Source organism: Sarcophilus harrisii, chromosome 4 (genome assembly GCF_902635505.1).
Source record: "Sarcophilus harrisii chromosome 4, mSarHar1.11, whole genome shotgun sequence".
NCBI classification, from domain to species: domain Eukaryota; kingdom Metazoa; phylum Chordata; class Mammalia; order Dasyuromorphia; family Dasyuridae; genus Sarcophilus; species Sarcophilus harrisii.
Window position 1 is genome coordinate 177674009 of NC_045429.1, and position 25621 is coordinate 177699629.

The window sequence follows — 25621 nt, forward strand, 5'->3', positions numbered from 1 at the left end:
TCTCCAGAATTTGTCATTTTTCTTTGCTGCCATATTAGCTAATGTGGTAGATGGAGGAGAGTACCTCATAGTGTTTTTAATGTGCATTTCTCTAAACAGTAATGATTTAGAGTTAGAGCATGCTTAATATGAGTAGATAGCTTTGGTTATTTCTTCTGAAAACTGCTTATTCATATCCTCTAGCCATTTATCATTAGGGGAATGTCATTTTTATAAATTTGACCCAGATTTTCTGTATAATTGAGAAATGAGGCTTTTATTAGAAAAACTTAGTATGAGATTTTTTTCACTATTATGATTACTCAGCTTTTTATTTTCTTCTATCCTGTTTTCTCCATTTACCCTATTCATTCTCTCTTTTCACTCTGTCCACCATCAAAAGTGTTTTGTTTCTGACTTTTACCTCTCCTGGTCTGCCCTTCCCTCTGCCAGCTCCTCAATCTCATCCCCACCTTCTTCTTATACTTCCTCTAGGGTAAGATAGATGTCTATGTCCAAATAAGACAGAATAATGTATCCAATTGAGTGTGTTTATTATTCCCTCTTTGAGCTAATTCTCTTGAGAATAAAGTTTACACTCTTCCTATCCTTACCTTCCCATATTCCTCTTCATTGTAGAAGGTCTTTCACATCTCTTTTATTTTGAGATAATTTAATCCATTCTGTTTCTCCCTTTCTTCTTCTCCAAGTTCTTTCCTCTTTCCCACCACTTAATTTTTTAAATTAAGTATTAAATCATCATATTCATCTCCTTTACATGGGAGCTCTGGAATATAGCTATGATATTCCTGAGAGTTTTCATTTTAGAATCCTTTTATGGAAATGATTAGTGTATTTATCCAATTTCTATTTTGTTCTCTGGTTTTAGTACATCAATGCAATTTTCCTTGATAATTTCTTAAATATATTGTTTAGGTTCATTTTTTTTTTTTTGATCATGGCTTTCAGATGGTCCAATAATTCTTTATTTTCCTTATGTAGTGTGCTTTCTAGAGCCCCCACACTGGGGTGTCAAAATATAGTGTCTGGACTAGCTCTCTGGAGGATCTCAGGACTAGCTTGAGTCCTTGGTCTTAGTAGAGGAGTGATGAAACAGGGACCCACCAGGATGTTCAAAGATGGAGTACATTTATTCCAACTCCTCTCAGCCCTTAGATACTTTAGTACCATTACATCACCACACACTGCATAATTGCTAACTATAAGCACCCTGCTACTAATATATAAATGCATCTCTTTACTGTAAGTATCCCTTGCTTCAAGTAGAATACAGGTGGTCACGCCCTCCCCCCCCACACTTTTCAGGAAGGGTGAGATGCCCCAAGGGGAGATGAGAGCTGAACTAGACATTGTCAGCAGGTTCCCCTGGGCTGAAGGATCTTATTCCACAAGTCTATGGTTCTCTATACTTGATCCGTTTTCTATATCAGTTGTTTTTCCAGTGATATATTTTAACATTTTCTTTTCTATTTTTTCATTTTTATTGTTTATTGATGTCTTTTGGAGTCATGAATTTCCTTTTGTCCAATTCTAATTTTTAAGGAATTATTTTCTTCCTTGAGCTTTTATACTTCCTTTTCTATTTGACCAATTCTACTTTTTAAAGGAATTCTCTTCTGTGATTTTTTAATATATCTTTTCTCATTTGGCTATCTGCTTTTTGAGTTTTTTTTCTCTTCAATGGATTTTTGGGCCTCTTTTACCCTTTGTTTTATTCTGTTTTTTTAAAGTATTAATTCCTTCAGCATTTATTGTGTTTCCTTTACCAAGATGCTAATTCTTTTTTTTTTTTTTCATAATTTTCTTATAGCGATTTCATTTCTTTTCCCGACTTTTTTTTATTTTGCTTATTTGGTTTTTGAAATTCTTTTTTAGCTTTTCCAGAAATAATCATAATCACACATACCACAACTTATTCAATTATTCCCGAGCTGAGGGGCATCCCCTCAACCTCCAACTCCTTGTCCTAAGAAAAGAACCACTATACATATTTTTGTACATATCTTTTTTTCTTTTCTTTTTTTTAATTCTCTTTTGGGATTCATACTTAGCAGTAGTATTGCTAGGTTAATGGATATGCATGATTTTATAATTCTTAGAACATAATTCATATGTTTTGATCATTTATCAATTGGGGAATGGCACTATTTTTTTAAATATATATATTTGACTTCATTCCTTATGCATTTGAGAAATCAGACCTTCATCAGACAAACTTTTTTTTTCTTCATTAGACAAACTTGCTTCAAAATTCTTTTCGCAGTTACTTTTGCTAACTGATTTTCCCCCCTTTATGCTATTTTTCCCTTCCTTTCATGTTGTTCCTCTTCAAGTGTTTTGCTTCTGCCCACCTCCTACCCAATATGTCCTTTCTTCTGTCATCCTTCCCTCTTAACTTAGCCCCTTCTCCTCTTACTTTCCTGCAAGATAAGATAGATTTGTATACTCATATTTTTCTTTGTCTCTTTTATGATAGATAATATACATCATTCTACTTCTCCCTTTCCCTTACTCCAAATATATTCCTTTCTCACCTCTTAACTTTGTTTTTTTTAGATATTACCCCTTCATATTCAACTCACATCTGTGCCTTCTATTTTTATATATTCCTGATAACTGACATAATAATGAGAAAGTTATTATGGGTTACAAGTTTCACATTTAGGAATGTAAATAGATAAACCTCTCTAAATCCTTATGTTTTCCCTTTTCTGATTCCTACCTTATTCTTCTCCTGTGCGCCCTATATTTGAAAATCATATTTCCTATTCAGCTCTGGTCTTTTCATCTTGTTATGCTTCATCTTTTCATGCTTGAAATCCCTCTACTTAATTGAATATCCACCTTTTTCCTTGAAGGTTATATTTATTTTTGCTGGATAGGGGATTCTTGGTTGTAATTCTGGTTCCTTTACTCTCTGGAATATCATTCCATGTCTGCTGGTCTTTTAATGTGGAATCTGCTAAATCTTATGTTATCCTGACTGTGGCTCCACTATACTTTAATTGCTTTTTTTTTTTTTTTTTTTTTTTTTTTTTTTCTGTATACTTCCAGTATTATCATTTTGACCTTGGAATTCTGGAACTTGGCTATAATATTCCTGTTTTCATCTTGGACTCTCTTTCAGGAGGTGATTGGTGTATTCTTTCAGTTTCTATTTTACTTTCTGGTTCTAAAATATTAGGACAGTTTTCCTTGATAATTTCATGAGAAAGAATGTCTCGGGTGTTTGAGCTTAGCTTTCAGGTAGACCAATGATTTTTAAATTATCTATCCTGGATCTATTTTCAATAAGATATTTCACATTGTTTTCTATTTTTTATTCTTTTGGTTTTGTTTTATTGCTTGTTGATTTCTCTTAAAGTCATTAGCTTCCATTTGCTCAATCCTAATTTTTAAGAAATTATTTTCTAATTGAACTTTTGTACCTCTTCCCATTTGGCCAATTTTGCTTCTTAAGGTATTCTCATTAGTTTCTTAAATTTCCTTTGTTATAACTCTCATTTCTTTTCACATTTTTTTCCTCTGCCTTTATTACTTGCTTTTCACAATCCCTTTTGGGCTCTTATTTGGTTTGAGATCAATTCTTATTTTTCTTAGAGGTTTTAGATTTAGGAGCTTTAACTGTGTAGTATTCATACTCTTCAGCAGAGACTGCAGCTTCAGTATATATTTGTCAAAATATGATTTTATGGAGTATTTATATAAAACAAGCATTCACATGGTGGTCAGAAGAAGCTGTTCAAAGATATTCTCAAGATTTCCCTGAAGAACTTTGGAATCAATTGTGTGACATTAGAAACATTGACCCAGGACCACCCAGTATGATGTGATCTCATCAGAGAATGTGTTATGCTCTATGAGCAAAAGCAGAATTGAAGTAGCTCAAAAGAAATCAAATTTAGAGAATCCATCCCAGATGTTCACCCAGAGTATTTGTTCCTGACCTGTGGTAGAACATTCCTAGTACATATTGTTCTGATCAGCTACAGTTGGGCACACTGTAATTTGATTCTGAAATAGTGATGTCATTTTGGTTTTCTTAGAGAGCAAAGGAGTTTCCTAATACTTACACCTCTGTGTGTGTGTGTGTGTGTGTGTGTGTGTATGTGTGTGTGCATGTCTATAGTGTTGTTAAAATGGATTTTTATAATTTGAATCATTCTGGTTGTCATACTTTAATGTGTAAGTTTTATTTTAATAATAATATCCTATATTAAATTGATCCCCAATATTATGGTGGTTTCTTTCTGTTTTGAATATTGCATCTCTATTTAATTACTGTATTAAATAATATGTATGGTGTTTTTCTTCTTTAAAATAATAATATGAAGGTTCTCTCTGGGAGCAGGTTTCTTGGGGAGGTTTTCTGGAGGCAGCCTTAGTTTCAGCTAAAAGTAAATAATCACCCAAATGCAGCCAGGTGCTAAAAGTTTATATCTTTTATTGTCTCCAATATAGCCCGGTTAGTTTTCTTAGAGGCCTATCTTTCTGCTTGGTTCCAAGAGCTCTTGCAGCTTGTCCTTTGCCTCTACTTTCTTCAGCCTCCAGCCAGCACCAAGGTGAAAGTTGCAATGAATCTCTCTTGTCTCCGAGAGAGGGCTTGTGATCTTTCTCTCAGAGTGCTCCTCTCTGACCCCTGACAATGTTCCAAAGTAATTCACTTGAAGCTCTAAGAGCTTCTTCTATATATAATGATCTCCCAAAGGTTGACTCCTCCCAGGGGAGGGGTTAAGGGAGATGTGAATTTGGATATCTCATACTAAACCCTGAAATCTCCCAACCATGTGAACTCCAATGAGTATTTAAATACTTCTTGCTTATATGAGCTCTCTAAAGGTGTGAACACAAGCATTATTGTCTATCAGTATTAGCGACTTATCACCTTGTAAGGATTTGCTCTAAGGTGTGAACCAATAAGCATTGTATCAATTCCATTGAGTTAACACTAGGATTCTGACATCTCCCTTGAGTTTTCACCTTGTTTCAAGTTGAGTTGACACTAGGATTCCAACAAACATGTATCCTACTCTCAATATTTAGGAATTTATTATTTAATTTCAGAATTATTAGGTATCATTTGCCCTTTTTTTGCCTTCTTTTGGCTCTACCAAAACATTTTTATCCCAAGTTGGCCAAAAAAAAAAAAAAGTAGGACCATATAGCTTGAGTCACTTTTGTTAATGTGAGCTCTTCTTTGTAGATTGAAAATTTGCTAATAAAAGTTTTATCACTTTCTGATGCACTTAGTTTTAAATACATCTGCATATTGTTTTTGTTATTCTTTTATAATCATCATCTCCAGGCTTTGACCTTTTTTTAGTTTAGAGAACAGGTTCAATACTTTATCTTTGTTCCTTTACTTATTTCCTTGCCTGCTCCTAAGCAATCAGCTTCAAAGGAAGATTACCATATAAATGCAAGTCTCAACAATAGGTGTGTTCTAAATCATCCACTTTACCTTAGGATACCTTACCCTGACTTACTGACTTGCTTTGTATATTATATCAAAACTGTAGTCAAGTTTTATCTTTTTCCCTGAATTTCAAAAAAAGAAAGTCATAGAAATTTAACATGGAAACGAACCACAACTTTATCATATTCACCCACTGTAAAAACCAATTTGAATTGTTTATGTAGCATTTTGGTTCAGTGGGTTCACTGTAGAATATTGAAACCTAAGGTCTGATTTCATCTAAGGATTTACACTAACATTTTATGTAATCTGAACAAGTTATTTGCTCTCCAAGTGCCTGTTTATTCTTTCTTACAAAATTTAAATGTAAGAAAGTCATATTTATATCAATACATGCAACCAAGGAGCATTTTTTCTATTTAGTATTCTGAGTATCTTTTCTAGACTATTAAAAAATTTTCAAGTTACAATTGTGCATAATTATATAGTGTTTTAAGGTTTACAAAATGCTTTTCACAAATTAATTCATTTTATCCTCTCACATCAATTATATGAGGAACTGTTATTATCCCCTTTTTACAGATGAGGAAATTGAAAGTCAGTAAGGTATAACGATTTTGCCCAGGGTCACAAGTTATTAAGTATCTTAAGTGAGGTTTTTAACCTGCTTGGTGTTTCCATATCCAACATACTATCTATGACACAGTGCAACATTTGATGTAGCTGGAAGATTCATTGTTCAATGCTGTTTAATTTTTTACATCTTAAAAGGTTAAAGAGAACTGCAGTTCTTAGTTATAATAATATGCAATAATATAATAACTGCATCAGATTTGGAAAGGCCCATTGAATTTTATCAGACAACTTTAATTCAAGTACTGATTCTTATATTTCTTAGTTGTGTTGATCTTGGGCAAATTCTTGTGCTAACAGGATCATGAATATATAGTTAGCTATAACCTTAGAGCAGGGGTTGATAAGAGAAAGGGACAAGAAGAGAGAGCTCATGGCAAATAGCCTCTATTTTCTCAGTGAAGTAAAAGGTGAGTGAAGAAAAAAATGAGTATTCCTCAACTAAATGCTAAGAGGGAGGTGTACAAGGTTGGTGGATAGAAAAGGTTTGGATAGCTTACATAGGGAGTAATATAAAAAATAATTTGTGGTAGGGATAAACGAATTGCCTATTTAAGCTTAGCTAACATATAGATATACTGTATCTAATCTGAATGGTAATATGACTTCATCCAGATTGAAACAGCATTATTTGAATAAAAGTTGAAGAGGTAGCAGGTGATTACAATAATTCAGAATTGGGATTTGACAAGGAATCAACAATGATATCACAAGAGAGCTGAGCTATTGAAGAGGTGATGACAGTATATAACAGAACTAGCTAACTGGGTTTAAGAGAGGAAAGAGTATTCATATCCATAGCTTGATCCTTTTTAATGTTTTAGAGGTGGAGTGGAACAGTCAGGGGATTTGAGGAGACTAAAGAAGGGTGAGGGAAGGTTAAAGTATTTAAGGTAGAGTAAACACATAGTTGAAATCCTCCATACAAAGGCAGGCACTAGGGGGAAAAAAAGACTATGAGGGGTAGCTAGTTGGCATAGCAGATAGAGCACCAGCCCTGGAATCAGGATCACCTGAGTTCAATTCAAAACCAGTTCAATTCTGGTTTTAGACACTTAACACTTGGCTGTGTGACCCTGGGCAAGTCACTTAATCCTAATTGCCTCTTAAGGAAAAAAAAAGACAATGAGCCACATATTAAATCTTTAAGAAAAACAGAATGCTCCAAGTTCCAGTAAGCCTGGCTACTATGATCTGAATTGATAGAATTTGCTAAGTGATGATGACAAAGAAGATCCTGAAAGTAGGGATAAAGAATATTCCAACTCCTTTCTAAGATTGCTATTTTTAAAGACACTTTTTTTTTTAAAGAGACATGTAATTATTAAACACTCACTATGTGCATGGCACTGTCCTAGATGTAGACTCAGTTCCTTCAATCCAGTGATCTTACCATGCTACTTTTGAGGCTCAATTAATTAAAGGATTAATTAAGGGTTTAATTAAACAAGGATAATAAGCACTCATCTTGCTTACTTTACTGGGTAATTGTGAAGATTAAATATAATAATTTGTATATAAGTTTTTCATTATGAATAATGTGTCAGTTATTAATAATAATTATTATTCTATAGAATTTAGTCTAGTTATTCATTTTTGTGCCAATAGATTATGCATTTTCTTTTGCTTTAATGATTTTTTTGGACATTTAATATATCATTCTTTTTTCTCAAATTATTATAGAAATGTTTAAAACTTTCATTCCCTTTAAAGATGAATTTTGTTATTCTGAAGTAATATTGTTAGGGGAAAAGTGATTTAACATGATACCTTTCTTGTTTCTCACCCAAATGCCTGAAGTGGATTTCAAATAATATAGGATTACTTGGGAACAGAAGCACATAATAATTCCACTAGATCAATCCTAACAGCATGTGAAAAAACACTAAAATTTTGGTCAAAAAAATTGTATTTCATTTCTACATAGATGCTTAATATCTATATTATGTAATATCTTTGAAATTTAGTTCCTCTTATGTAAAAATGAGAAAATGAGAGTGATACTTGCCTTCTTTCCATCCTACTGGGCTGTTCTGACATGTAAATATGTATTGAAAATTGTGAAACTATGTAGGTGAAGCTTTATAATTATTGGTAATCTGATTTCAATCCATATTTGCTTCTTTTGTTATTTACAGGTATAGCAAAAGAATTCAAATAATTTAAAGATTTTGTGCTGTTTTGAAGCATTTCCTCTAGCTAGTTGATTTCTTCAGGGTTAGTTTCTCCAGATTGACCTGGATCTTCTGGGTTGAAATACGGAACTAGAGATTGAGCCCTAGAATTAAAATAGTATTAATGGGTACATTGCTATCTCTTGTCTTCTCTAGAAGATCTATTATGAAAATAGTTTTGAGGGAAGAACAAAAACCTATGTTAATAGACAATGAGTATGCTACTTTAAATAGTCTAATTTTGTAGCATGCACACAGTTAAGCATATGATTTACAAGATATTTCTTCAGGGTTAGTTTCTCCAGATTGACCTGGATCTTCTGGGTTGAAATACGGAACTAGAGATTGAGCCCTAGAATTAAAATAGTATTAATGGGTACATTGCTATCTCTTGTCTTCTCTAGAAGATCTATTATGAAAATAGTTTTGAGGGAAGAACAAAAACCTATGTTAATAGACAATGAGTATGCTACTTTAAATAGTCTAATTTTGTAGCATGCACACAGTTAAGCATATGATTTACAAGATATTTTAAAATTGGTGCTTATTTTATACTTGCTTTGATGGATCTGATTTCTGCCATATATCATTACACATGGTAGATCATGCTCCATCAAACTCTTCTCATCCTTCATAATCCTAATAGTCATAATTGGCAATTTTTTAAGACTTTAAAAGTTTTCAAAGTCTTTATGTATGTTATTTCAAAAGATGATCCCTATGACTCCTGTGAGGTAAGTATGACCAGTATTATTACCTTATTTTACAGAATAAGAAATCAATGATCAGCGATGAAGTCATTTGTCCTTGAGTCATACATTTATTAAGTAAAGCATAAATTCAGGATTGTATCTATTGTGCCATGCTGTCTCTTTGCCTTCTCTATGTCCATTCTTAAATCCTTCAGAGAGGAACAAGTCAGTCAATAGGTGATCTAGCTTAAAACTTTTTGGCCTCAGGACCCCTTTCTTAAAAATTATTGAGGACTCCCAGATCTTCTGCTTATATTATAAATATCTATCAATATTAATCATGTCTTAAATTAAAACTGATAAAATTTTAATATTATTTATTCTCTCCATTAAATATTAAAATATTTTTTTCCCAAAAAATATTGATGAGAAAAAGGGAGATGTTTTACATGCTTTTCCAAATGTCTTTAATGCCTGGCATAATAGAAGACAACTGAGTTCTCATATCTATTCTTGTATTATATCTATTATGATATGAATTTTTGTTCAAGTACTTGAAGAAAATTTATCCTCATACAGATACGTAAAGAGGAATGTTTTAATATGCTAATAAAGTTTTAATGTTATAAAAATAGTTATGGATTTTTGGACCCACTGAAAAAGTTTCAGGAACTCCTAAGGGATCTGTATATAACACTTTGATAAATGAAAACTTTTGGAAATCTCAATGCTTTTTGAACACTAGTGCAACAACTAAGTTGTTTATATATTATTAGTTGCTCTCACTCCATGATTGCCGAATCTTGTCTAGACATTCATGTCCCTGATAATTTCTTTTATGCAACTTTACATTGGTAATGTACTATAGCCTACTTAACTCACTGCATGTATTTCTCTTTCCCTTTTGTTATTTCATGATTCTTCAGAGATTTCAATATTTCATAATTTGCAGGTGTATGTAGACACTCAGAAAATATCAACATTATACAACATTGTACAAGTATATACTTGTATAAAGGAACTACATGACGTCATTCAGTGTTGCATAATTTCACAAATGCAATCTAATCTGTCACCTACAGTCCATCAAACTGTATCCCATAATCTATTCATTGGCCATTATTTATCCAGCTGTTTTTTTGTTTGTAAATTATTAGGCCAAATAGTAACTTTCTTTGTAACATCTTTATCTGATGGGCTGATGTCACAGTTTAGTTTGAAATGATTCCCATGTGTATAAAAGCTATATATTGTCTCTAAAGGTTTAGTTAATTTTTTTTGGTGATATTTTATTTAATATTTCACTTTTACTGAAGTATTCATTCCTTCATAAGTGTGAGACTTCTGAATAATCTGATATTACTCTGTCCTTCATTTATTATCTTTCCCATTCATGAGTTTTCATTATTATCCATATTTAAATTATACAAGGATGAGAAGGTATATTATTTTGAATTTAGAAGACCTAGATTGGATCTAATAATAATTATATTACTTATCTCAAAGGGTTGTTGTGAAGTGTAAACTTAGTAACCAATAAAATAAACTGTAATGATTATGATAATGATATTTAATTTTTGCCACTTGCTATCCTTTCTTCCCTTCATATTATCTTTGAAACATTTTGACAAATTGCCAATCTTTACTGAAATCTCAAAGTTCAGACTTCAAGGTTTCATTTAAAAACGTGCTACAAGGAACTTGGTAAAAATCTATTTTCTTTGATAGTGGTTGAGTAATTTGTAAGATTGTAACAAGAGCTAAGTTTTTTTTTTTTTTTTTTAAAGACTTTTACATTCCTTTGGACGTTGAAAAAGTTTCTAGAGTGTAACATTTAAACAGCCTAATGTATGTTGTTTGTGTATCACTTCTTGGGAAAAATCCTAAATATAATTCAAGTGAATAAATGCTGGATAGCTTAATTGCTCAGAACATTTTCAGTGCAACAATACATTTCTTTGACGCTCCACTTTGTCTTCCAACAATAGAAAAGGACTTAAGAAAAGAACATCTTAAAATTATGTTTTATAGATTTTATCCATAGAACTCTTAAATAATAGAAATATATACTATTATGTGTTTTTTTCTACATATTTTTTAATTTTTCTACATATATTGATCAATAATCCAGAAAAAAATCATTTTGCATAGAAATCATGATTAAGAATTAAGAAATTGGGTTCTAGACAAAGCAACACATCTGTCTAAATTTGGTCATTTCATTCTATATGTGTCTTGGTATTCTCATCTAATTCATCAACTATATATTTTTGAATCACCTTTATAAAGGGCTAAAGGTTTTTCCCTGTTGTTTTAATAGAAAATCTGACTCCTTAATATTTGATATATATGTTAAAAGAAGTAAAAATTCTAGATTCTGTCCCAGAATTACTTTTAGTTTGGCCTGTAAAAGATGTCAAATAAACCATTTCTCATTTCTAAGATGCCTAGGTTATATACTATTGCCATCTGCATCATTAATTTTTTTTTTGCTTTGTATTTTATTTATTTTCTTAAATTGTTATTTATTTTTAACATAAAAAAACTTTGAGTTTAAAATTATCATTCTCATTCTCATCCCTCTCCTACCCACTGAGAAGGCAAGCTACCATTTATTGATTATATATACAAAATCAGAAAAAGCGTATTTCCATATTAGCTACATTATGCCAAAGACCCTAGTAAAAATAAAGTGAGAAAACTTCTGTCTGCATTCAGATCACCTTTGATGAGTCCAATGATAATGTTTCACAAAAACTTATTAGAATTCTCTTAGAATCATGAGTATTGGCAATTATTCCAGCAGTCTTTGTGTAGCATGTCCTCATTTTTTTTCCCCAATTGAGGGAGTTTAATCAGTCTGAATTAGTAACTTAAATTTTTTATACTTTAACTTTCTTCTTACATGAACTTATGTTCTTATTATTTTGTTAATTTTAGTTGCTAAAAAATGCTTTTAGTGAACTGATCCAACCATTTGGGAGAGCTATTTGGAACTATGTCCAAACAGTTATAAAACTGTGCCTTACCCTTTGATCCATCAGTGTCTCTACTGGGTCTGTATCCCAAAGATATCATAAAAAAAGGAAAAGGACCCACATGTACAAAAGTGTTTGTGACAGCCCTTTTTTAGTGGCAAGAAACTGGAAACTGAGTGGATGCCCATCAGTTGGAGAATGGCTGAATAAATTATAGTATATGAATGTTATGGAATATTATTGTTCTATAAGAGATAATCGGCAGGATGATTTCAGAAAGGCCTGCAGAGACTTACACGAAGTGATGCTAAGTGAAGTGAATAGAACCAGGACATTGTACACAATTGCAAAGGTGAATGTTGAAATTATCTATGCAGATGTTTTGAAAATAAAAAGCTTTAATAAAAAAATGATTTTAGAATGTTAAGGCTAAAACATCTTTTCTAAACTATTCTAAAGTCCATTGTTGCTGTGTGTCATGAAGATGTGACACATAGTTCTTGAAGTTTCAGAGAGCAAAAGATTATTTTTGGCAGCTTTTACTAAGCTAGAAAAACCATAGTTTCTATGTCTGTTATCTGTTGCTCAAGGGATGGCCCAAGAAAGTGCATTGGTGCTCATCTTCATAGGATTTATTAGAAGATTACATTTTTTTTTAGCCACAGCAATTCATAAAAAGTTATACTAAGGCAAAGATTTCATTATGCATAAATGGAGAGAATGGTCACTGATAAAAGCACAGATCCTTGAAATATCAGAAGAGTGAACCTGGAGTCAGGAAGACTCTATGTATGTGATGCTGGAATCACATTGTTTGCCTCAGTTCTTTCAACTCTAAAATAGAAATAATAATAGCATTTATCTCCTAAGGTTGTTGTAAGCCTCAAATGAAATAATATTTGTAAAGCACCCTGCAAATCTTAAGCATTATACAAAAATAATAATAATTATTATAAGTAGTGAATAAGCATCTATGTGTCATAGTGGATATAGTGCTGGGCCTGTAGTCAGAAAGGCTCATCTTCTTAGGTTCAAATATAGTCTCAGACCCTTACTAGATGTGTGTCCCTGGGCAAGTCACTTATCTGTTTGCTTCTGTTTCCTCATCTGTAAAATGAGCTAGGGAAAGAAATGACAAATCAATCCAGTATCTGCCTTGGGTCAGAAATGGGCTACGAAAAGTTTGATGTGACTGAGAACTGACTAAACAACAACAACAACAAAAGTTGACTTTTTTTTTTCTTCTTCATTTATTTGAAGGTAGACAATATATAGAATATTCCAAAAATCTCAGTGCAGTAATTTGTTTTCGGTAATCAGCTTCATTAAGATTTTTGTTTGCTTTTTGTGTCTCTTAACTCCAATCATCTTAAAAAACTTTAAAACCTGATAATTATATAATTTGTTGAATTAAATCTCACAAAATGCTTCTTTTTATCCCTATAGAGGACTATTCTCCAGCAAGTTTGGTGACTGAAGTACTGCGGATACTGTGTGATCAAAAAGAATCTGCAATTGAGTGTTTATATAAGAGCCAAGTGATAGATGCATTTCTTGAACCTATTCATAATTTAATGAAAGAAACTGAGGTTAGTATGCTTTAGTAAATGTAGTCAGAGGACTTACTGATATCCTAATGGGAATTGGTGAGGATATTCAGAAGGGGCTTCATTTTTTTTTAATATAATTCATTTGAAATATTATTTTGTTATTTATTTCCCAATGCTGATAGAGTTTTTATTCACAGCACATTAAGTATCAGTTTATGCAAAGGTTTGATACACTAGCTATAACAAAGTGGCATAAAAAATTACATAAAACATTTTAAGTGCCTTGGCTTTTTATTTTGATCAATTTAGATATACTAATAATGTGAAAATCTTCAAAATAAATTATTTAGTGTGTTACCTGGGGAATGGGTATAGAAGGGGCCTAATAATAGCAGTACTCAAAAAAAGAAGAAAGAAAAGACCTCTCTTAAAACACTTATAGAATAAAAGTTCCAAAGAAAGGTTGGAAGACAAGTGAGACTGTTGAAAACTAATGTGTGGAAGAGAAAAAATGAATAAGAGAAAGCATGAAATAGTTTCTAATGTTATAAATGGGACATGTTATCAATAGATAATTAATTAGTTTGGATTGAAAAATAGATGTTTTTGTTTTTAAGCTGATAATCCTGCTTTGACAATAGACTATAATCAGTCTTCACAATTATCCATGAACAATGACATTAACTTCCTTTTATCTTTATGTAGATATGACCTTTTCTTTATATGGGTTAGGTGAATCATTAACATGAAAGAAAAAATAATTCACTTTATATCTTTATAGGCTGCTGCAAATTGTTCTGAAACAGCTTTAATCCATGTAGCTGATATTTTGGCAAGAATTGCTTCTGTGGAAGAAGGCCTTTTTTTACTTCTTTATGGTGAAAACATGAACTCTTCTAAGGATGAAAAGTAAGCAAAAGCAATTACTTTTTTATTATTTTTCATCTTGTATTTTTATCTTTATTGATATAATTCTTAAAAAATTCATACAATTGTAAGTTAGAATGAAAAAATTAACTGACCAACTATGCTAAGACTGATAAAGATTACTGACCATTCATGGCACACTTCATAATTTTCAGAACAGCTTTAAGCAAGGCATTGCCAAGTGGGGAATGGGGGCAACTCAAGTATTATTATGACCAGGGGCTTAACTGTAAAAAGTGGAGCTTAGCTGGGGACTTCTAAAATGAGGACTTCTAATTTCTGAGTACTCAGTTGTTCTTTTTGGGAATAATCCTATTAACCACCCAATAAATAATCATTTATTAAGTGCCTGCTTTGTGCTCAGAATTGTGAAAAGTGATAAAAAATTATAAAATATTCAAATGGATCTATGACTTCATCATTATGGGAGTTTCTTCCAACTATATGGAGAACAACCTATCCATACTTGCCCTTCCTGTGTAATTTTTGTGTGTTTCTCCAGAAATTCACCATAGGGAGCCTACCTTATTGTCTCACATCATGAAGGTACCATTGTAGTCCGCTGCTTGCCCATCTCATTCCAGTTCTCTGCTCATATAAAGACAAAAATAAAATATTTTCTGCTCTCAGATTCTATTGGGAGGAGGCATTATATATGCAATGTGAAATAAATACAAAGTAACTTTGGTAGTAAGGTATTAGTAACAGAAGTAGTGGGTGGGGAAGAGTTTAGGAAAGGTCTCCTATAGGAGGTGGCATAAAGGCAAAAATGAGGAGGTGTCTTCCAATATTGGGTAATAGCTGGTGTAATGGGTTAGAGTCACTATAATATTGTGGACAGAAATAACAAGAAGCCAGGTTGGTTTCATCAAGATTGTATCATAATTCTGATGAATTATCAGGTGAAGAGAGGTTATAAAAATATCTTCAAATGACAATTAGAAGCTAAGTGACAATAGGGAGCTATTAAGAATTTATTGAGCAGGGGAGTGATGAAATCAAACGTGTCATTTTTAGTAATATTACTCTGGCATCTGTTTGTTAAATGGATTGAAAAGAGGAAGAACTTAGCAGAAGACCAATAAGGGGCTATTGCCATAGTCTAGTTGACAAGTATTGAGTATCTGATCCACAGTGATGGCTATGTGATTGAGGAAGAGAGGACAGATATTAAATATGTTGTGGGAGATGAAACAAAAAAAAAATTTGATTGAACTCATGAAGTGCAGGAGAGTGAGGAGTTGAAGATAATGATCCCAAGGTTGTCATTGTAAGTAACTGGAAGATAGTGGTGCCCTCGGCTCAGCATTTGGTGGAAAAATTAAATGACTTTTATTTTTACTGATTTGAGTTTGAGATGCCTACAACATATCTTTTTTGCAATGTTTGAAAAGCAATTGGTTATATAGAATGGCATTCAGAAGAAGGAGGCTAGAATAATTTATTGGAATAGAGATAATAGATGAATCTATTGGTCTTTGTGAAGTAATTAGGAGAGCATATAGCAAGTGAACAAGATTCAGGAGAGAACCTAGAGGTACAAATTTATCTGAGGGACTCAGTATACATGATGATTTAACAAAACATACTGAGAAGGAGCAATTAAAACAGAAGGAGAGCTAAGAACAAACAGTTATGAAAATCCAAATTGATGGCATACATAGGAGTAGAATGTGGTCAACAGTGTCAGAGCTGCTGAGAGGTCAAGAAGGATTATTTCTGAGAAAAGGCACTCTGAAAAGAATAGTTCAATTGATTGATGAGAATATTATAAAGGGACAGAGGAGTGAGTAAGAGTAGAGGAAACAGAAGGAAGAAGTTAATGAAAGTAAACTATGCTATTTATTCCCTTTCCCTTGGGGCTTTGACTGTTACAGAGGGTTGAAGGGAGGGAGAAACGGAGAGAGGGAGATATGATAGGGTCAAATTAGGATTTTTTTTTTCAAGAATGAAGAAAACCTTGCCATTTTTGTAGAATTCAGAGAATGAATCATTAGTTAAGAATATTGGACATGAGAAAGGTGGGTTAAATGATTGAAGGGGCAGTAATGTGTTGGAGAAGACAAGATAAGATTGAATGTCTTCTATAAAGTAGAGGAAGAGGAGTAGGTGGCACAGTACATAGAATACTGAGCCTGAAGTCAGGAAGACTCCTCTTCCTAAATTCAAATCTGGCGTCAAACACTTACTAGCTGTTTGAAATTGGGAAAGTCACTTTACCCTATTTGCCTCAATCTTTTTGTCTATAAAATGTTTTGGAGAAGGAAATGGTAAGCTACTCCAGTATCTTTGCCAAGAAAACTTCATTCATGTAAGAGTTGGACATGATGGAAAATGATTGAACAATAATAAACAACAGTGAAGTAGAGGAAAAACATTTCTAACTCCAACTTTAATCCTGATTGTTGTACTGGAAAAATAAGTACTATAAATGTGGTAAGTGCTGAGTAAATAGAACTCATGAATATAGTTCTATCCCCAAATGAAACAAATAGGAGTATAACTACATTCTTAATCTCTTTCTTATAATTTCTTTTTGCATTTTCTCTTGTATCCTGCTTCCTATGCTTTGGAGGCCACTTCCATACAGACAGGACAGGAAAGTAAGATGAAGAGTCCTGAAGAAGGACAGAATAGGTTTTGAGGAACAGTACTAATTAAAACTTTTGGTATTCTGAAAATGACTCAGAAATTCAGAATAGAGAGTCAAGATACATGGTGTTCTCTTCTAGCCCCACAGGTGCTCATTTAATCGCCCAGTTTTCAAAGAAGCTTCTTGATGAGGATATTTCTGTTTTTTCTGGATCTGAAATGTTGCCTATGGTTAAAGGAGCTTTCATTTCTGTATGCCGCCAGATGTATAGCACCTGTGAAGGTCTTCAGGTGTTAATTCCTTATAATTTGCATTACTCTATTGCTAAAGCATGGAAAAAGGTAACTTTGATAGCTGTTTTTTATTAGAATTTGTTTAATTCTTTGACCAAAAACTTATTTCAAGTGCATTTATTATTATTATCTTTTCCATAATGTACTTTGTTGTACTGAGTACTTATACTGATTTCTTATTTAGGATGATTATTTGTAATAGGAAAGATTTGTACAATACAGGTGTTATTGCTTATTCTTCATTCTGGAAGAAGACCAATGACATCAGGAAAGTGATGTCTTGGAAAGTGAATCGTATTTAAGTGAGGCAGTGCCTTGTCAGAGTCATCAGTTCACTTTCTCTCCTCCAATGTAGTCTGAGTCCAATGACAAGACATAGGTCAGAATTACTGGATGTGACTCCAGATGCTGTAGGAGACCTTGGCCTTTTAAAGCTAAAGTCTTTCCTAGGTCTTAATTTGTTTGAGGAAACATTCATTCAGTGATACATGGCTAGATAAGAAATGAAACAAATGATGGCCTACTTTGCCTATTTAAAAAAAAAAATCAAACTGTGAGGGGAGACCCTCAATGTTTCTGGACAGAATAGAAAAATCAGAGGAGAAAGTGAGATTGAGGACTTTGCAAGAGACTTTGCACCCTCTCTTCTCTCTTCCTACTTTCAACCCCTTCTTTCCTCTTTCCCTTCCTCCCTTCCTCCCTCTCTACCTTCATCCCTCCTTAATTCCCTCCTTCTTTCTTTCCTTCCTTCTTAACTTCCTGACTTCCTTTCTTTTTCCCCTTCTTTCCTTCCCTCCTTTTTAACTTCTTTCCTTTTTCTCCTTTCTTTCTCCCTTTCTTGCTTTCTTTTCTCCCTCCATCTTTCCTTTCCTTTCCTTTCCCTCTATCCACTTGGGAAATCATACCCTTACATGTGTGTACTCTGCTCATCAGAATATAAATTTTGATCTCTGAGACCACATAAGATATCTTTGATTTTAGGGCTTAGATTTTTTTCTCTTTCCCACTTATTTATTCATTTATTCTATCTCTTTTGTCTCATGCAGTTTTATTTATGATTTCTTGAAATAGAGCTCTGAAAAACGAGGTTTTGATAAGGCTCCTTAATTTTTTTCCCTAACTTCCTCCCTCCTTACTTCCCTTCCTTTATATTCCAATAAATAATTTTCAGAGTATTCCAAATAATTCCTTGATGGAATATTTGAGATCTGACTGTATGATGAAATTCATTCATTGTATGCTATTATTTTTTTTCTCCCTATATGCTGATACACATCACAGCCTCACAGGGATCAGTAAAAGTCATCCTTTGTTATCTAATCCTTGTGGATAAGTTCTTTATTAAATGCTTTGGTTTTTTAGTTGGTAGTCCTTTTCAAGGACTTCTTAATAAACAAATTATGTTAAAAAGCAGTTCAGAAGAGATTATGAATATTTTTATTATAATAAAACTTAAATTTTGAGCAGTGTATATTAGTAACATTTCTAATTTATATAAAATTTTAACTTATAGACCAGTTTGCTTTCAGAAAGAATTCCTACTCCTGTAGAAGGCTCTGATTCTATTTCTTCCATAAGCCAGGAATCTCAAAACATGTAAGTATTACAGATTATGTTCATATGTGTTTGTTTCATGTAATGATTGAAAACAAGCATATAGCAGCATCCTATCATAAAGACTTTACTCATAGAATGAAATATGAAACATTGAAGTTGTTACTTTTTAATAAGAACATTTGGTTTACCCTGTTTGTTAGCTTAGGAAACTAAACTTACTTTGTTGTTTGTGTAAAAGTTAGTAATTTCCTTAAAATTGGAATGGAATAGGTAAGAGCAATTTTTTTTTTCCAGAATAGATTTTATTTTAACTTTAATCAGCAGCTATGGAAACAAAATAGAAAAAAAGAAAAAAAATGGATAAACTTGTGTTATTTTCAGATTAAGAAAATAAAGAAAGTATTAATTTTAATTTATCACAAGATCACAATGGAATTTTTTACAAAATCTATTTCATAAGTGGTACAGTAGATAGAGTTCCAATCTTGAAGTCAGAAAGATTCATCTCTGTGAGTTCAACTCAGGCCTCAGACACTTACTAGCTGTGTGACCCTGGGCAAGTTACTTAATCCTGTTTGCCTCAGTTCTTCAGGTGTAAAATGAGCTAGAGAACGAAATGGCAAATACTCTAGTATTTTTGCCAAGAAAACCCCAAATCGTGATAGAGTCAGACATGACTGAAAACAACTGAACAACAGATTCAATCTCTGTCTTTCATAAGAAATCTATGACACTACTCTTGAGAAATAGTTCCATTCTTTTACATTCACAGTTTCATTAAATATATCTACAAAATTAAACTATAAAAACATGAGTATCATCTTGCAGACAATTCAGAATGCTTTAGTCCCTGTAGTGAAATAAACAGTTCCTTTTCCGGGAGTTCCTGGTTAGAAAAGAAATCGGGCTCTACCAGATTACGTATGATGTATCACTAGTTATTTCTTACTATTTCATTGTTCCCAGATGTAGAAATTTAAAAGTTGTAAAAATAAAATATAATGCATATATGCTTTAGGAACCTTGAAAGAATGCTACTTAGTAAAAAAAGAAAGTATGTTCATATTGAAAAACTGAAACTTTGGAAATCTAGGCACAACAGAACTATAATAAAAAATCAAAACAAATCAATGGTACAGTAGATAGAGTGCTAGACATCAAATCAAAAAGATCTGAGTTAGGGGCAACTAGATGGTATAGTGGATAGAGCACCAGCCCTGAAGTCAGGAAGACCTGAGTTCAAATTTGGTCTCAGACACTCAACACTTCCTAGCTGTAGTGACTAAGCAAGTCACTTAACCTCAATTGCCTCAGGGCAAGGGGACAAAAAAAAAGAAGAACCAAGTTCAAACTGGGCCCCAGACTTTTAGGGACTTTGTTATTTGGACACATCACATAAATCTCTGTCTCAGTTTCTTCTATAAAATGGGAATGATAATAATATCTCTCTCCTAGGGTTGTCATGAAATTCAAATGAGAAAGTAATTGTCAAATACTTAGCAGATACTATATAAATGCTAGCTGTTAAGATGAAATAAAGTTATCAATTAAAAAAAATTAAGTATTAAGAAAGCAGCCATGTATGTAATTAATATAACAGTCATTTTGGAAAATACAATTATGTATAAATGATACAAAAAGAAAAATATTTTATGTTTATAATATTTCTAGAGTTCTTGTATTGACATGTATTTTACAATAATGATATCTGTGGTGATTGTTAATTTGCTTGTCCTTATCTCCATTCTTTCTAAATAAAATCCTTCTGTTTTGTTTTAAACCTTGCTTTTAGCATGGCATGGGAAGAAAATTTATTAGATGACTTGCTAAATTTTGCTGCTACTCCAAGAGGACTACTACTTCTCCAGAAAACAGGTGCCATCAATGATTGTGTGACATTTATGTTCAACCTATATGCAAAAAAACAGGTATGAATTAAAACCTATTACAAAAAAGATAGTTATTATTATTGTTATAATAGTAATGGTAGCATTATTATTAAAACAATAATATCTTTTTGTGAATGAAGATTTTATAACAAGACAAAATTCAGTTAAAGAACTCATATAACATCATAACTTATACCTTGATATTTATGTAAACTGTTTATTTAGCACACATTGAAGACATAACATATGGCTACATACATGTAGGAAAACCATTTTAAAACAGCAAAATATCCAGTGAATCAATTATATATTTTCTTGGTATGATATCAAACATCTATGTACAGTGAAATCTGTCTGGATTGTTATTTGGATGGTAAAGTTATCTGAATGGTAAATTTCTCAAGAGCCTTTAATTTTTTAATTTTAATTGTTTAATTTTTAATCTTTGTATCCCTAGTGCCTAGCATATAATAAATGTTTGTTGAATTTAACTCTCAAGGACTAATATGTGTATATAGTTGAGTTCTCTAAATAGTTGTTAATTTATTTTTTTTAAATGCTAACACTTTAAAAAATATGTAAACCATTTTGAATGGAAATCTTTCTAAAATGCTTTATACAAAAGCCATTAAAAATGACACTAAACAAAAGATTGACTTTTCTTGATGCCATAGACAATATTAAGATGTTTTAATGGTAAATGGGACAAATTGTTTTCTTCTGGAGATAGATATATACATATATGTGCACATAAATGTGTTTGTGTGTATATATATATATATATGTTTATATCTCTATATATTTATATATACAGAGAGAGACACATACATATTTTTTTTTCTTTTTTGGTCTATTAAGCTATAAATTCTGAATGTAGCCCATATTTTTGCTTGTAGTCACTCCTCTGCCACAATCTCATTATTGATTATTGATAATTTTTGCTAGTTTAAAAATCTAAATGTTACCTATAAAATCTGAGTAAATGGGCTGCTATGAATAAAAACATTTAAGGTTTTTTAGTTCATGAATTTTGCCGTTAGTTTTAGCAGTTAAGCCTTTATTTCATCCTTTATGAATTACTTTAAAAATAATTTTAATCTCTACTGATTATATACATATCTCTAGTTATCACTTGAAATTCAACAAATAGTTGTTAAGCGTCCTACATTTTGTGTGATAGGCATTGTTAAAGGCATAAAATTGTTTATGTTTTAGTGATAGGATTTTTTTTTTCATGGAGCTTAAATTATGGTAGTTGTTTATATAGTTAATCTTTGATTAAGATAAGTCATGTATAAGCAATATGCAAATGATATTTATTTTACTTTTAATCTTAAAAATCATACAATTTTCTTGTTATTTTTAGGTCAGTAGGCATGAAAAGTTTGGATATGGAGTGATGGTTACACAAATGGCATCAACAGCTGCAGGTGCAGTAGCTCTAAGAAATTCAGGTAATATTTTTGGCTTAAAGCTATCACTTTAAAAAAATAAACAGATATAATCAGAGCTTAGAATAGTGGCAATAAAAATTCTATAATTTCTGAAAATTATATATTATCTGGTAGATATGACATTTTTCTCATTCAAAGTTGTCTTTTTAAAATTAATTATGAACTTTAGATTCACTTCGTTTTCTTTTTTAGAATAGTAATAATTAGTGAAGTAATCTATAAGGGACACTTCATAAGATTTTTTTTTCCTTTATTAATGTTGGAAAGTATCTTGTAAAAGTAAGTGATGTCATCCTTTCTTTAAATAATACTGCATCTTAATGATTCCAGACAGATTTCTTTTGTTCATCACCCTGTTTTACAAACTTCATGATCCTGTAGTTGATGTCAGGAAATTTGAGCCATGTCAAAGATTTAATTGACTTATGGGCCATTGATAAAGAAGTGTTAAACTGTCGTGACTTCTTTTGCTGGGGTATCCCATAGGCTTATGCCATTTTACATCTTGATAGCATGCAGCATACATTGTGCTTTTAAAATGACATAGTGTTCCCAAATATGCTGTCTACCTACCTCTTGTTTTTGATGACAGCATTCATTACCAACTTTGCTGTGACAAAACAATGAAAAGAACACAGAAACTTAGCATACTATCCAAAATTAGACTCTTTAATTGTTCTCAATTGGTTACATTGTGATTTCATTTTCAAGTCTTTAGTGTATCTTTTGTGAACCACTGTATCAAGCTAGTATTATTTTTTATTGTAATAGCTTTTTATTTTTCAAAATACATGCAAAAATAGTTTTCAACAGTCTCCCTTGCAAAACCTTGTGTTGTACATTTTTCTTCCTCCCTTTCCACATCCCCCCTCTTTTAGATAGCAAGTAATATAATATAAATTAAACATTCATTTCTTCTAAGCATATTACCTCATTTATCATGCTAAAACTAGTGTTTTGTTGACTAGAATAAATAGTGTTTAAATAACCAAAATAATTGTATGTAGTTGAGATTAGGTTAGGACATTTTAAAATTTTACTAGAGAATTATTAAAAACTAAACAAAAGAAGGAAGGAAATAGAAAAGTTTACAGACTATACATTTCTGATTCTAACTTTAGTATAAAGTTAAATAGTGTCTTGGTACTATAGCTAGCATATTGCTACTTCCTGGTTAGAAAAAAATATAGTTAGAAAAGAAAATAGAAAAAGAAATAGAAAGAAAATAGAAAAGAATATATCTGAACAGACTGCTCAGATATACTGTGTCATCACCTTTTTCTTTTTTGAGAATAACCGTTTTACATATGTTTCTACTCGTTTAACATATATTAGACTACTTGCCATCTAGGGGAGGGTGTGGGAAAAGGGGGGGGGGAAATTGGGACACAGGGTTTTGCAAGGGTGTTGAAGAATTGTCCATGCATGTTTTGAAAAATAAAAAGCTTTATAAAAAAAAAGAGAGAGAGAGAATATTCATTTTGTTTTAACATTTAAAAATTTACAAAATCTGAAATTAAGAACTAAAACAAGCATTTCCATAACAAAGTAGAATAGAAAAAAAGAGGATAGCAGATGAAATGGCAATTCTGTTAAATACAACTTGTTTTATCTTTCAAATATATGATATAGTTATCATGTAACTTTCTTTTTTTTCTCCACTTCTCCCTTCCCTGCCCTAGAAATGGCCACCATTATACACCGTAGTTTAAAGCTATCATGCACATGCATTCATACATGTGTGTGTGCGCATGCACCACACACTTAAAATCTTACTATACTTATGTTTATCAGTTTTTTCTCTGGATGCATGTAGCATTTTCTTTCACAGATATTTTGGACCTATAAATTTGGACATAATCTGGCTTTTCTTCATATTTCTTTTGACTTTTACTGTATGTCATCACCTTTGGCACTAGGCTATTATTGCACTTATATTTTATATTCCATTCATTGCTTTTGAGGATCCTTGGCTTCCTTCTTGATAAAGTGACTTTACTATTTGATTTCTTCCAATGACATAATCTTACTGAGTGGTAGAGAAGATTATTAGTAATGTTTGAATACTTATAAAATTTAAATGTATAATAGAAAATCATTTTATTTTTTAGGGTTTATTAATGCACTTGTAACTGAATTATGGTCCATGTTGGAATGTGGAAGAGATGATGTTAGAGTAACATATCCCAGATCTACTCCAGTGGATCCTATTGACCAAAGCTGTCAGAAGGTAAGAAATCAGGACAATCTTTTTTTCTTTTTTTTTGGTCTAAATCTACCAACTCATCATTTTCTATCCCAATCTTTTATTTTCTGGTTATTTTAAATAATCTGGATATTGTCTGATTAAATGATTAATATGGCTTTTTTAGTATAGTTTCTTTATTTTACTCTTTGGATGAAATCTATTTTAGCTTTAACTTGATCTCAGGATCAAGGATTAATATTTTTTTTCCTACTAAATTGTACTCCTGATCATTATTATTATACTTGTGTGTATCTCTTATTTCCTATCCCTGCTGAGTCCCTTGTTTATTACTATCTGTTGCCTTGCCTTGCTTATTACTTAATTTTGCCTACCTCCAAGGATCTCTCCCTTATTTTTACCTTATCTTTTCCCTTCCCTTATATCCCATTACTATTAATTTACACTTTCTCTCATTCCCATAAATTTACACATCCTTTTATTCTCTCCCCATCCTATTCCCTTCTTTTATTTCTTTATAAATTTAGAAGACTTTTGTATCCTTCCAAATATATATGTATTGTTCCCTCTTTAATCCATTCCTTATGAGAGTGGTACTCCAGAATTACTAGCCCTCCTCCCTCATCTAGTTCTTCTGGGTCTGTCACTTCTTCATTTTGTACTTCATTCATATAAGATAATTGCTCTTTTTCCTTTTCCTATACCATTTTGCATTTTAGAATCACATGATACTCAGTTCTGTCCTAGTCTTTCTTCTGAATTATAACACTACTAATAACATCTTAAGAGTTAACACCGTGGAATAAAATTCCCCCAGCTGAATATCTTTGGACTCCTCAACACCACCACTTTCTTTCTTTTTGTGCATTGTCTCTCCCTTAGAAAGTAAGTTCCTGAGGGATTGAAGCTGTCTTCTTATTAATTTCACCCTTAATACTTAGCACATTGCTTAGCAGGTAGTGGCCACTTTAACAAATATTTATTGTATTTGATTGGATTGACCTTGGACAAATCACTTAATCTTTCTGTCCTTTAGTATCTTCATTTTGTAAACTGAGAATTAGATTAGCTGACCTAAGAGGTACCTTTCAACTTAAGATCAATTTTTTTTTATGATGTAACTTTGACTCAAAGTTAAGAAGGTTCCATTTTGCTTGAACTTCCTGTTAAAGACCTTGACCTAAAAAGACCAAGGTCATCCCATTGCCATCTCTGATCTTTATCTTGCCTCTAAACCCAGTTGGTTTTGGAGAAAATGG

The 25621-nt window shown here is 32.0% G+C and overlaps 1 protein-coding gene across 9 annotated transcripts in view; it reads left to right on the forward strand.

Annotated features, from left to right (window-relative positions):
- Positions 1 to 25621, forward strand: part of TBC1D32 (TBC1 domain family member 32) — a 175792-nt gene that overhangs the window by 48549 nt on the left and 101622 nt on the right. For all 9 annotated transcript variants that reach the window (XM_031964344.1, XM_031964343.1, XM_031964345.1 and 6 more), the window contains 7 exons: positions 13340 to 13482; positions 14225 to 14352; positions 17103 to 17304; positions 18770 to 18852; positions 20606 to 20741; positions 22069 to 22156; positions 24268 to 24386. In XM_031964344.1, coding sequence (XP_031820204.1) covers positions 13340 to 13482; positions 14225 to 14352; positions 17103 to 17304; positions 18770 to 18852; positions 20606 to 20741; positions 22069 to 22156; positions 24268 to 24386 — 899 coding nt within the window. The remainder of the gene's footprint in view (positions 1 to 13339; positions 13483 to 14224; positions 14353 to 17102; positions 17305 to 18769; positions 18853 to 20605; positions 20742 to 22068; positions 22157 to 24267; positions 24387 to 25621) is intronic.